This window comes from Tachysurus vachellii, chromosome 25 (assembly GCF_030014155.1).
Source record: "Tachysurus vachellii isolate PV-2020 chromosome 25, HZAU_Pvac_v1, whole genome shotgun sequence".
Lineage (NCBI taxonomy): Eukaryota > Metazoa > Chordata > Actinopteri > Siluriformes > Bagridae > Tachysurus > Tachysurus vachellii.
The window spans coordinates 13,891,578-13,904,706 of record NC_083484.1 but is presented as its reverse complement, the minus strand read 5'-3'; the positions used below and the strand labels follow the sequence as shown (position 1 = coordinate 13,904,706).

Below are 13,129 nucleotides of genomic sequence, written 5' to 3'. Positions count from 1 at the left end.
AACATCCTAAGATCAGATTTTGACAGAGTCACCTGATGGTGAGACATTTTGCTTGGCGATCTCTTGAGATCACCGAATATGATCACAATAAACGCGTGACCTATTCAAGTATCTTGCCTCTTTATCTATTAGATAGTAAAAAGGTATTATTTGGTTTGTCTGTATTGTATAAGTTGTACTATGAGGTGAACATGTTTCTATTAAGAGGGTGAAGATTAGCTGGGAAAAAGGTTAGCTAGAGATAATCATATTGTATTACATAATGTCTGTAAACTCTATTTCATTGTGACGTGTTTATTAATCCCGCTCAGGGAAATGCGGATGTAGAGTCTGTCCCAGGAACATTGGACACTTTAAAGCTTTAAAATATTAAGGGATGTATAAAAGACTTCAGGGTGAAAAAAAAAAAACAACAAAAAAAGGCAATTGAACAGAAATTCATCAACACTGACATTTATTTACTGATTACTTAATCTAATTATTATAAATTATATATTATTATATTACATCGCGAAGACTGAAGACATCTTAGCCTTTGAAATCTTTGATAGCTCTGAAGCACTATCCCTGGAGACCCTTTCCATAAATATAAAATAAATTCCTTAAAGAAAAATGTACCATATCAACAGATACTTTTTTAATGTAGGACATTAGCCAGAGAAATAATAATGTATTGGAATGGCATTTAAGCTGCTGTTATATAAAAGAACAAGCAGCACCTTCAGACCAATCAGAATCGAGAGTTCAACAATGTTATGGTAATTCATTCATTCATTCATTCATTCATTCAATCTCAGGCGTCATTGGGCATCAAGGCAGGATACACCCTGGACGAAGTGCCAACCCATCACTGGGCACACACACACACACTCTCATTCACTCACACAATCACACACTACGAACAATTTCCCAGAGATGCCAATCAACCTACCATGCATGTCTTTGGACCGGGGGAGGAAACCGCAGTACCCGGAGGAAACCCCCGAGGCACGGGGAGAACATGCAAACTCCACACACACAAGGTGGAGGCGGGAATCGAACCCCCAACCCTGGAGGTGTGAGGCGAATGTGCTAACCACTAAGCCACCGTGCCCCCTCAATGGATTAATTTTTCAATTAAATTCAGTTTGTTTGTATAGCGCTTTTAGCCATTCACATTGTCTCAAAGCAGTCTTACAGAAGCAGAAAAAAGAAAAACAGAAAAAATGTTAAAATGAAGGTACTATTTATCTCTAACATCTATCCCTATCTTTAAAGAGCAAGACTGAGGCGAAGGTGTCGAGGAAAAACTCCCTGAGATGATATGAGGAAGAAGCCTTGAGAGGAACCAGACTCAGAAGGGAACCTCATTTGCATGACACTTGACAGGAAATACTATAAATGTAAATAATGTCCTTTCACAATAGTTTATATTTGTGCAACCGAGAGCTCCTGAGGAAGTAATGGGTCAGCGCATATAATATGACATTAGCAAGGGATCGATAAGTAACACATCGTAATATGTCGTTTTCTTTTAACCAATCCAGAAATGGCTCCAGAACACTGAAATAGTGTCTGAGGAAAGGCAGTGACTGTAAATATGTGTTCTAGTCTGAGCTTTTTGAGAAATCCTCCAATCCGAAGAGCATTTGCTCTCTCTGCTGGCATTGAGGGGTAAAGTGAGGATAGCTGCTGCGTCTCCTGTAGAGAAGTCGAGGAGGGCGTGTGAGTGTTTGTGTGAGTGTTTGTGTGTGTGTGTGTGTGTGTGTGTGTGTGTGTGTGTGTGTGTGTGTGTGTGTGTGTGTGTGTGTGTGAAGATTCTCACTGAAGGTAAAAGTGGAAAATAAAAGTGGAAACAAAAACCGTGAAACAAGAACAGACGGATATCTAGACTGACTATCTACATATAGGACATACTGTAAGAAGGTCTACTGTATAATTATGTGGTAGCTCAGTGGTTAAGGGGATGTGGTAGCTCAATGGTTAAGGCGTTCAACTACTGATCTGATCAGGTCATTGGTTCGAATCCCAGGTCCACCAAGTTGCCACTGCAGGGCCCCTGAGCAAGGCCCTTAACCCTCAATTGCTCAGGTGTATAAACTGTATAAACACTCTGGATAAGAGTGTCTGCTAAATGCTCTAAATGTAAATGTATTTATATAAATGTACAGCAAATTATACAATATGATGCCAAAGGAATAGTACAGGAAAAAATGAGATGTGACCAGAGATCGTTTCCCTAAATCTATTTAGGCCAACTTGATTCTGTTTCAAGTTTATTAACACATACAAATGACAATACGTTTTATTTATTAACCTTATAATGAACAATTAAAGAGTTACTAAAGAAATGTAAAAAAAAAAAAAAAAAAGAAAGAGTTTTCAATCTATTTATTATTAGACTTGGTTATGTGGTGCATCTACCTTTTGTATATGTGATGAGATTTTCAGCTTTAGGTTGAATTTCTCTGGAATCTCTAGTCAACGGTTCTTCCTGAAACGTCATGATGGATAGTTTGTCATAGCATCCTGCATATAGAAGCTAGATATTAGAGCCAATTGGAGTTTAATGGGAAAACACTGCTCTAATTCAACAAAGCCACTCCATATATCCTTAACCCATGTTTATTCATGAAGCGACGACTTTCCTGCCGAGATCCCACAGACTTATAAGGCAGCGAAGACTCGCTCCAGGCAATGTCAGCTTCTATGCAAATGAGGTCTGTGTGCGGTGGTTAAACCTCCACAACTTATTCATCAAAAATTAACCATAATTTAACCCTGAGCTTGTTCTCGGTTAATCATTTTTAATTGCGCAACTCTGAGGCAGCCCCAGATGTAATTCAGGCTCAGCTGAGGGAGGAAATGAAAGACATTACAAATACTGAACAAATTTAGCAAACACAGGAATATTGCTTTATGGCAGAAGCCCTCAATGACACTTCTAGCTTCCTACTGTATATTTTAAGCAGTCAATCGTGTTAAAAACCTTCGCTATAGACTTTTTTATCAGACGATTACAGTGTAGCTTCCTTCTGCTTTGTGAAATCATAGCATGCATTGCAAAAATGAATTGAACTCAATTAGTAAAAGTGTATTTAAATCATTTTAGGGTCATTTTTGATATTTTTACCAATACACAGTGTAAACAAATAAACTATATTATGGCCAGAAATCTGATATAAAATGAGGTCAAAGTGAAAAACAACAAATTCTTAAAACCAAGATTACTTTCATACTGTATGAGCTATTAACCACCACTACGGGGTTTGACATGACAAAGACAGAAACTGTGTTTCTTTGGCTAATTTCTTTGGCTAAATGCAGTCATTTCTGAAAAAATATTAATCATCATTTTGAATGAAAAATGATTCTCTAAATGGATCTGATCAAAAACAGTTGAAAATGAAATCAAGTGATTGAAATTTAACCGGACTATTTCTAAGCGATTTTGATATGCCAATACCGATAATACAATATTGTTGCTATAGTAACCGCTCATTTGCAGAAATATCCTGTAAATGGTAAAGCAACATTACATAACATTTGAGAAAGCAAAGAAACAAATGAAAAAATAATAAAACTTATACAAAGGACATTCCACAACAATTAATATGGCCATGTATAAAACGTATGCAGTGTTGTATACTGCTGTATAAGGGAAATAAAACACTTTAGGATGTGAACTTGTGTTATGTGTTATGAGTGTCATAATACCTTGTTGTTTTTATTTTTATATAAACAGCACAACGCCTGCGGTGTATTAGTCCTTACTTGTGAAATTATGCTGAAATAATCTTTATTTTGATCATTTTATTTGTAAAAAACCTTCTCATTTTACAATTATTAAACAATTAACAAATAGTTTAGCTTCTAATAATGAATGTTTGATGCGATCAAACTTATAGTATTAAAAGTAAAAGCAGGATGTCTAATGTTATTTCACAATGAGAAACACTGTGCTTTTGTTGTTCTTTCAGCTGCTCCATGTTCAGGGTTGCCACAGCAGATCACATGGCCTGCATCACATTTGGCAAAGGTTTTTCGCCGGATGCTTTTCCTGCACACTGACTGCACTTTTTATCCAAATCACTTTAACTCCTGTTTTATTCTTTTTACCATATTTTAAACTGTTTTTATTAAAATCACATTTATTTTTTTTAATTGTTCTTTGTTTTTATTATAACGGGGCACGGTGGCTTAGTGGTTAGCACGTTCGCCTCACACCTCCAGGGTTGGGGGTTCGATTCCTGCCTCCACCTTGTGTGTGTGGAGTTTGCATGTTCTCCCCGTGCCTCGGGGGTTTCCTCCGTGTACTCCGGTTTTCTCCCCCGGTCCAAAGACATGCATGATAAGTTGATTGGCATCTCTGGAAAATTGTCCGTAGTGTGTGAATGAGTGAATGAGAGTGTTTGTGCCCTGCGATGGGTTGGCACTCTGTCCAGGGTGTATCCTGCCTTGATGCCCGATGATGCCTGAGATAGGCACAGGCTCCCCGTGACCCGAGGTAGTTCGGATAAGCGGTAGAAAATGAATGAATGAATGAATGAATGAATGAATGTTTTTATTATGATTTTATCGTGTGTCTCTTATTTTTACATACATTTTTTTTCCTTTCTTATAAACTGTTTCCTAATTTCTATGTAAAGCACTTTGAATGACCTCTGTGTATGAAATGTGCTATACAAATAAACTTGCCTTGCCTTGACACAATCCTCCCTTTTTTTATCCGGGCTTGGGATCAGCACTGACAGCTCTTCAGCTTGGTTAGCTCCCTGCACGGGAATCGAACCAAGGCCATGGCAATGAGAGCACATGGTCCTACCATTGGACCACCAGGAGGCCAAACCCTGCACTTACGTATCGCGCTAAAATAAAGTAGGCTTTTGTGTACAGGAACGTCAAGGAATTAACTTCGAATAGTGTATTGGGTTTCACCCATAACCCTCCAGACAATCGTTCATTCCTGAAATTCAGACAGAGAAAGGATGTGATAGTACTAGTTTGAGGAGAATTGAGACAAGGAGCACACAGTAATGATGGAGATGAAGAAAGAAATTACCAGCATTTTAGACCTATTGTTCCTTCATGAAGCACACAAACATGAGATCACTAGGACAATGCCTCTACAGGAAGATAGCTTCGTCTTGCTTTCAATACCGTCTTTGCCCCTGAGATAATAATGAGGATGCATGCTTACTGAACAGTTATCATTACAGCCAGCTGTTTGGGGGCAATTTTGCATTGATTTGGGATCAGCGTGGTGCCAACAGCAGCTGTGTTTGTCTATCTATCTATCTATCTATCTATCTATCTATCTATCTATCTATCTATCTATCTATCTATCTATCTATCTATCTATCTGTCTATCTGTCATATTGCAGTTATGCTCTATCCTTCACATACAATGCTTACCCCAGTTTACCTCCGTTGACATATATTATCTCTACATACAGTACACTGTATATTTCTTGTTGTACATATATAATGACTTTTTTTAGACATATTGTACAGATCTAGCACATATTCCTTATAGATCTAGCACATATTCCTATGCACATAATATTCTTATGCACATGTGACCTGCCGTAGCTTTGTTTATTGTTGTGCATATATTTACATATTTATCTGCACTTGTTCCTTTGCACATTTTTATACTATTTGCACTTCTGGTAGACGGCAAACAGCCTTGTTTCGCTTTGTACCTGTACTATGCAATGACAATATCCTTCACATACAGTGTCTACCTCCATTTACGTATATTATCTCTACATACACTGTATATTTCTTGTACATACATAATTATTTTTTTTTAGATCTAGCACATGTTCCTTATAGATCTAACACATGTTCCATATAGATCTAGCACATATTCCTATGCACATAATCTATCTATCTATCTATCTATCTATCTATCTATCTATCTATCTATCTATCTATCTATCTATCGATCGATCATCTAAAGAGGAGTAGGCCACAGTCTCATTTTTTTCAGGCCATGTTGTACACTTTATATAACTGTATATACAGTATGACATCTACAATCTGGATTAAATATACAAATAGACTAAGCTAATAAAAAGACTTTGCTTTCCTCCAACCTGACTTACTTTTCTCCATTGATGTCAGTTACTTCTTGTTCTCAGTGGCAGCAACAAGATGGCAAACATGTCTCCTAATGGTTATTGTAATTATTTAATCCTGGAACACTATCTCTTTGTGTTTTCTATTGTTGATATTTAATTAAAGTCATCTTCTAGCATCTAGGGGCCAAGCTTTGACAGTCAGAGAAAGTACACATACTATACTCATCTCTCTCTCTCTCTCTCTCTCTCTCTCTCTGTACTACTTCAAAACAAAATAACATTAATTCATTTCATTTTTTATTCATTCATTCACTCATTTTCTACCGCTTATCTGAACTACCTCGGGTAACGGGGATACACCCTGGACGGAGTGCCAACCCATCACAGGGCACACACACACACTTCCAGAGATGCCAATCAACCTACCATGCATGTCTTTGGACTGGGGGAGGAAACCAGAGTACCCGGAGGAAACCCCCGAGGCACGGGGAGAACATGCAAACTCCACACACACAAGGCGGAGGTGGGAATCGAACCCCCAACCCTGGAGGTGTGAGGCGAACGTGCTAACCACTAAGCCACCGTGCCCCCCTCATTTCATTTTTGTCCCATTTATTTGATCTCATATTTAATACCAAATGCTGTAATTCAGTGTGTGTTATTTTTCTTTGTTTTGTGTTATTTTCTATGATAAAGCGAATTTTCAATGACTAATTTTACACATGGAGACACAAAGTACCATTACCACAAGAGTAGTACTGTAAGTCTACAGTTAAAACTGTCCACATAGGCATATTAAAATTTGTTTTAATAAGATACAGTTCTACAACTTTCTTGTTCTTTGTAGTCTTTTTTTAGAAGACTTGAAACCTTGAATTATCCATTGAAATGTAATTATCAAAGTAAGAGCATAAATCTCCATGTGAAACCCAAGCTTACTTAAATTTCATAATCAATTTGTGTTTTTTCAGGATTCACTTTTAATATCAGTGAAAGGAAATGCCAAGCCCAGAACACAATACGCATTCAACAAGGTGTCAGATTTATTAGTAGTGTCATCTTTGACAAACAACAATCTGTGTTCAATCCTGAAACTCCTTGGATATCTTCCTTTCAAGCATCTTGGGACATTTTGCTAACAGGCTACAGATGATAAATAATAAATAACATCTTCACCGTGCGTGAAGCACAAAACCAAAGCCCTTGTGTGTTTGTTTTTACCTGCACATTCTTACTGGAGTACATTTACACACACACACACACACACACACACACACACACACACACACAAGCCCAAGATTAGGAATCAAAGACAATAACCTTATCCAAATATTTATTAGGTTCATAAATCATATCTCACACACCAGTATCCTGTAGGGAGATACGAGACGGTTATGAGCAACAGGGAAATGTACTATAAAAATTTTATGATGCCGTAGAGGCCAGAAATGGACAGTAGACATTACAATAAGCAATATACTCCTCATAGTTCTCCAATAAACATGTTAAGTAATGACAGCTAATTTCAGTCAGGACCAGATGAATTGCGGTAAGGTTGACAAGATAATAGGGCTTTTCTACTGTAAGATTTGAAGAATTTCATTAAAAACAAGATATAATGTTTTATTGTTATTCATTTCTTAGCTTTTTATTGATTCGTTTCTTTGTTGAGGTATGAAAGGTTTAGCGGTCTTGTCATTTCCTGGATTGAAGTTAAAATGCGGTAATATACTGTAGAAAGCCTGATTTATTTTTGTGTGTATGTGTGTGTGTATGTGTGTGTTTGCTTTATATTCCTTTTTTTCCCCTTTCTCTCTCAACCTATTGTTCATTTTTCCCAGAACCAAATAACCTGCAAATATTAACATGGAACAGGTGAAAGAGCAGGTTCTATTGACCCAAGTATTGCCTGCTATTACAGATCCTTTATCTCAATGCTGAACAAACTGTGACTCTGTGCTTAATCTCCACCCAATCATACAGAACAGTCCAGGTGAAGGGTCCTTTTTTTCACACACCGTTCAATATGCCCAGCGAGTGCGTGTCTTTAATTCCGGCTGAAGAAGCAAGCACAAGAAAAGATATTCAAGGCTAGGCATTCATAAACCATAGGCCTTCTGTTTGCAAAAACTCAATATATGGCTATCGTGTGTAAACATTGGGTTGTATATGATGTCTTTCTTCTCGTATTGTGGAATCATAAATCTCCCATATGAGGTCTGGTGTCCAAGCCCTTATCTTATGCAGGAAACATATGGACATTACTTACATACAGGCATGTTGAAACATGTTGATTCAGCTACTGTACGGTAGATCTGGTTTGCGGTTAGCAACCAGACTTTTAAATCCCACGATTGTGTTTGGTCTGATTACAAGGTTCTCCCTCATCTTATAAGACATCCGAGAAATAAATAATCTCCAAAGAGTAGATTTCACTGACCCAAGAGTTGCCGAAATGTCTATTCCAAATGCTGTGGATTGTTAATTTGGGAATTAAAGTAAAAATTCAGATGGAATCCCAAAATCATTGTCAATAACACAAGGACGTCACAAGGCACCCTCTTCCCGCCAACAATTTATGTCAAAGAACATTAATCTCGCCAGATATTGGAAACGGGTTTTTAGTACTCTCATCTTTTCCCAGTCTCCAACAGACAAGAACATTGCTGCATGCTTTTATTTTGTGCCACACACCTTGCACCATTGTTGCTAACATGTTCCGGACAGCTGCCGATGACAGGTAAAAGATGAGTGGATCAAGGCAGGCATTGAAAGTGCTGAGTAACAGTGCCTTGTCCCGCCATGCAGGGCTGCGTTTGGTGATGAATCCCACCACATGCGAGACGTTGTAGGGTCCAAAGCACAGCGCGAACACCAGCAGCGTGCCCAAGGCAAGTCCAATGGCTCGAAGCTTCCTCCGTCTGCCAATGTTTGGCAAACGCGACAGGATGAGAATGAAGTTGACGTAGCAGAAAGTGCAGATGAGGAGTGGGATGCAGAACAGCACAATGCACAGCTCCAAGCGTACAGGCAGCAGAATGCGCAGCTGGGCTTCTGTAAATTCCTCGTAGCACACATTCCTAGGCGGTGGACCTGTCCCAGTTGGGTTGTAGTACGGTACGATGTAGACGATGCTAAGATGGATCATGGACAGCGCCCAGAGGAAGATGGAGGCCAACACGGCATAGATGGGTCGTCGTCTCAACGAATGCTGGATGGGGAAAGCGACGCCTAGATAGCGCTCAACACTTACTGCAGTGAGAAAAAATGTACTATTGTAGATGGTCATGTAGAAGACAAAGCCCGACAACGGGCACAGGAAGTAAGGCATGTTCCAGTGCATACCATCGGCCACCTCTTGCATCTTAAACGGCAGGAAGAGAAGGAACAGCAGGTCTGAGATGGTCAGATTGAGCAGGAGTATGTCGATGGGCACTGGCTTTCTCCACACTTTGCAGCTGAACGTGTAGAAAGCCAGGATATTGCTAGGGAAGCCTGTGATGAAGGTGATAATGTAGACTGAAAGGCAAAGGATGGTCTCACACTGCTGCATGGCTTGCTTCTTAAGGCCTCACCTCATTTTTTTCCAATCCTGAATATCACAGAAAAGAAGAACAGCATTACAGTAAGTCTGGCAGATGTTGAATGATTGACGGTATTAAGGGTTGGTGTAAAAATATCAGGAGCTCGATGCGAACGTGAAACGAAGCAAAGCAAATGTGTACACAGGAGATAAAACTGAAGCCTATCTGTTGTATGCATTCAGAAACGCAAAAGGTTTGTGTTACTTTTTGTCTTTTTCTTGTGGAAAAAAGGCAATCTAACTATTTCAACACAATGTAAATAACGCACTTATCAGCTCAAATTTTGTTGATGCTAAATTAGCAAAGCAAGCAAACTGAAGAAATGTGAGTTCATATACAGTAAACCATCAGATTGTTCTGAGGAATCATTAAAGCCAATAGTTTCATTTTGTAACTTCCTTTCTACAGAATTACTGTGCATAGAATTGAAAAAAAAACTGCTTGCTGCGTCTGTTTTGCCCGCTTGCCGTTGCCACTGAAATTGTCACCAGTTGCTTTGTCGCTGCTAGTATGAACAAAATACAATACCGATAGGAACACCAGCTAAGTAACATGGACAAACGATAAATATATGAAAACCAGACCCTCGTGTGATGCTTTGTTTACTTTGCGTTTCATTCTTTCTGATACCTTTGTTGTAAGTCTAAGATTGTAATTTTGTTTTGGAGTAAAACAGAGGTACTGTATGTCATAACAAGCCACAGGGTTGTTATGACATCCCTCTGTTTCATAGCCGGCTCTTGGAACACGGCCGTTTCTGGGTTAGGACTGTTTTAGCGTGTTAAAGCAAACAGCTGAGATCATGAAGCCTGAGTTCCAGAGTTTATTTTTTACAATGCCATAAACACTAAGCTGCCAGTAATGTGTAAGCTGTAATATAAGCCATGATATTTATTGCTATATACATTCTACAGTACGCATGCATACAGTTTACGCTCAACTGTGTCAGAGCTTCTCTTGAAAGTATACAGATGGTATGTTCATTTAAACTCTTAAATCCAAGCTTATATACTTGTCTCAGAGCATTTAATTCATTAACTTCAGAGGAATTAAAAAAGGAACTATTAGAAAAGTGTGAAGTTACATAACGTAGGAAGTCCAAGGAGTTTAATACAGTATACATTTCAAATGGGTCTTTGCATAGCTAAGAGCTCATAGGTTTCTATATAAGTTTGAGTCGGGATCGGTTTCCAATTGAAAATGCTCTCTTGCAGGGTTCTTAGTGGATGGGAAAGTTTTTGGCTGTGAAATATGTGGTAAAGAGTTAAAATATTCGGGAACATTAGATTTGACCTTGTTGCTTTCATATCACTCTCTCACTCTCACTCACTCACTCATTTTCTACCGCTTATCCGAACTACCTCGGGTCACGGGGAGCCTGTGCCTATCTAAGGCGTCATCGGGCATCAAGGCAGGATACACCCTGGACGGAGTGCCAACCCATCGCAGGGCACACACACACACTCTCATTCACTCACGCAATCACACACTACTGACAATTTTCCAGAGATGCCAATCAACCTACCATGTATGTCTTTGGAAACCGGAGTACCCGGAGGAAACCCCTGAGGCACGGGGAGAACATGCAAACTCCACACACACAAGGCGGAGGCGGGAATCGAACCCCCAACCCTGAAGGTGTGAGGCAAACGTGCTAACCAATAAGCCACCGTGCCGCCCCCCCCCCCGCTTTCATATCAATGAAATTAATATAGTAAACGGTTTATCAAATACTTTATTTGTCATCTAATTTATTTGTATCTACTTTAAAGTCATTTCTTATATTGAAATACACTCTTATAGCAATTCTCAAGGTTCCCTCAAAACAGGGACAAAATAAAACACTATTAATATACTGTTTCTAAATATACACGTTAAAAAATTGCTTTAAATGACATTTTATGGATATTATCAATGGTTCTTTGTATAACTAAAAGTTCAAGGCTAAATTCAATCTCATTTAAAGCAATTTATTAAACTTTAATTCATGGAAAATAACAAATAACTTTTTATTCCTCTGAGGGAAGCTTTGAAATAAACTGATTCATTTTGAGGGACAACTGAAAAATCCTTAAGGGTTCTAGAATTTATTTGTACATTTTGTATGTAAAGAATCAATAAAAAGGTCATTAAATTTGAAAGTCAATAGTTATTTGTGTAATTAAGGGTTTATTGCTTCCTAAACAATATCTAAATTGGAATCATTTTTGATAGAAGAACACACTCCAGCAGAACCTTTAAAGGTTTCCTCAGAGGAAAAAGTGAATATGTTGAATAAATTACTTTTAATTAAATTAAACAGTCGAGGTTTTAAAATCTCTGTGGCTCTGTATAGTTACTGTAGAAGTCAATTATCCAAGCCATGTGATAAGAAAACACTTGCAGTCGTAAGTGAAAGAAATAGTGTTGAATTCAACTGATTGTTATAATTAAATAAAGTCTTTAAGCGGTTAGATGTATAGTTGCGCATTAAAGTGCTTTAAAACATCCAACAAACAAACAAACTAACTTCAGTGACGTAGATTCATTGTAATTTAGTCAATGTGTCAATGGTTCTTTGTGCAGTTCAAGATCAGGATCTTTTTTTGTTTGTTTTTTTTTTCAAAGAATCATTTCCACAGGAAATGAAGTCATCACTGGTATTTGTTAAGCAGGTTTACAGTATGCATCTTGCTTAAAATTCTCTTTAAAATTCCAAACCAATTCCATTTAAATACAATAAAGATTTATTAAAATAGTTTCTGAAGTGTCACTAATTCTTTACTTTAAATTGCTTCATGAATAAAAACAAATGTATGGATTTCACTCAAGAGTCCCACTTTTCTCCTACGCATTTCCTTTTCGGGGGAAAATACTGTATAATGAATCTTTATGAAGCTCTATTTATAAAAGCAGTTACCTTAGGACGTCTTCACGTACATTCCCGCCTTGAGGAGCCAACGATTGCACAAGGCAGAAAAATTAAGACTGATGTAATACTCCTTCAGTGCTGTGGTCAGCTCATAGACCTGTAACTACAGTAGGAAAAAAAAAAAGAGGAGTGGAGCTTATCTCAACGCTCCTGCTTCGTCACTGTCCTCGCCTGGATGTTTGCTCTCACCATTTGATCATGGAAAATTAATAAGCCAAACTCTCTCTCCATTCTGGGAGGATACATCCCTCCTGTATGTTATTATGTCTGTGAGAAGTGTGTGTATGTTTGTGTGTGTGTGAAACGTGTGCAGGTCAGTCGTTACAGACAGCCATGGCTCTTATCTGGAAATTCAGGTGTGTCTTGGTTAGGATAGTGAGACGGGGAAGACAGGGACGAGTGTGTGAGCAGCTTCAGTGAGACTGGTTCCTTATCATGGTTTATGCACCTTCAGGTGTATGTCTTGATTAGGGGAGTGAGAAGGAGGGACAGAGGGAGAGACAGTAAACGTGTGTGTGTGTGTATGTGTGTGTGTGTGTAATTAGGTGTGTGTCTTGATTAGGGGAGTG

General features: G+C 38.4%; 1 protein-coding gene across 1 annotated transcript; it reads right to left on the bottom strand.

Moving 5' to 3' along the window:
• Nucleotides 1–7,346: 7,346 nt before the first annotated feature.
• LOC132840189 (free fatty acid receptor 3-like) lies at nucleotides 7,347–12,666 on the bottom strand. The gene is made up of 2 exons (XM_060861651.1): nucleotides 12,549–12,666; nucleotides 7,347–9,657 (listed from the first exon to the last, which is right to left on the bottom strand). Exon 2 carries the CDS (start codon nucleotides 9,616–9,618, stop codon nucleotides 8,647–8,649), a length of 972 nt encoding a protein of 323 aa, XP_060717634.1. The 5' UTR covers nucleotides 9,619–9,657; nucleotides 12,549–12,666; the 3' UTR covers nucleotides 7,347–8,646.
• Nucleotides 12,667–13,129: the final 463 nt, after the last annotated feature.

Coding starts and splice junctions, on each gene's coding strand:
- LOC132840189 (XM_060861651.1), bottom strand. CDS start 9,618: ATGCAGCAGTGTGAGACCATCCTTTGCCTTTCAGTCTACATTATCACC.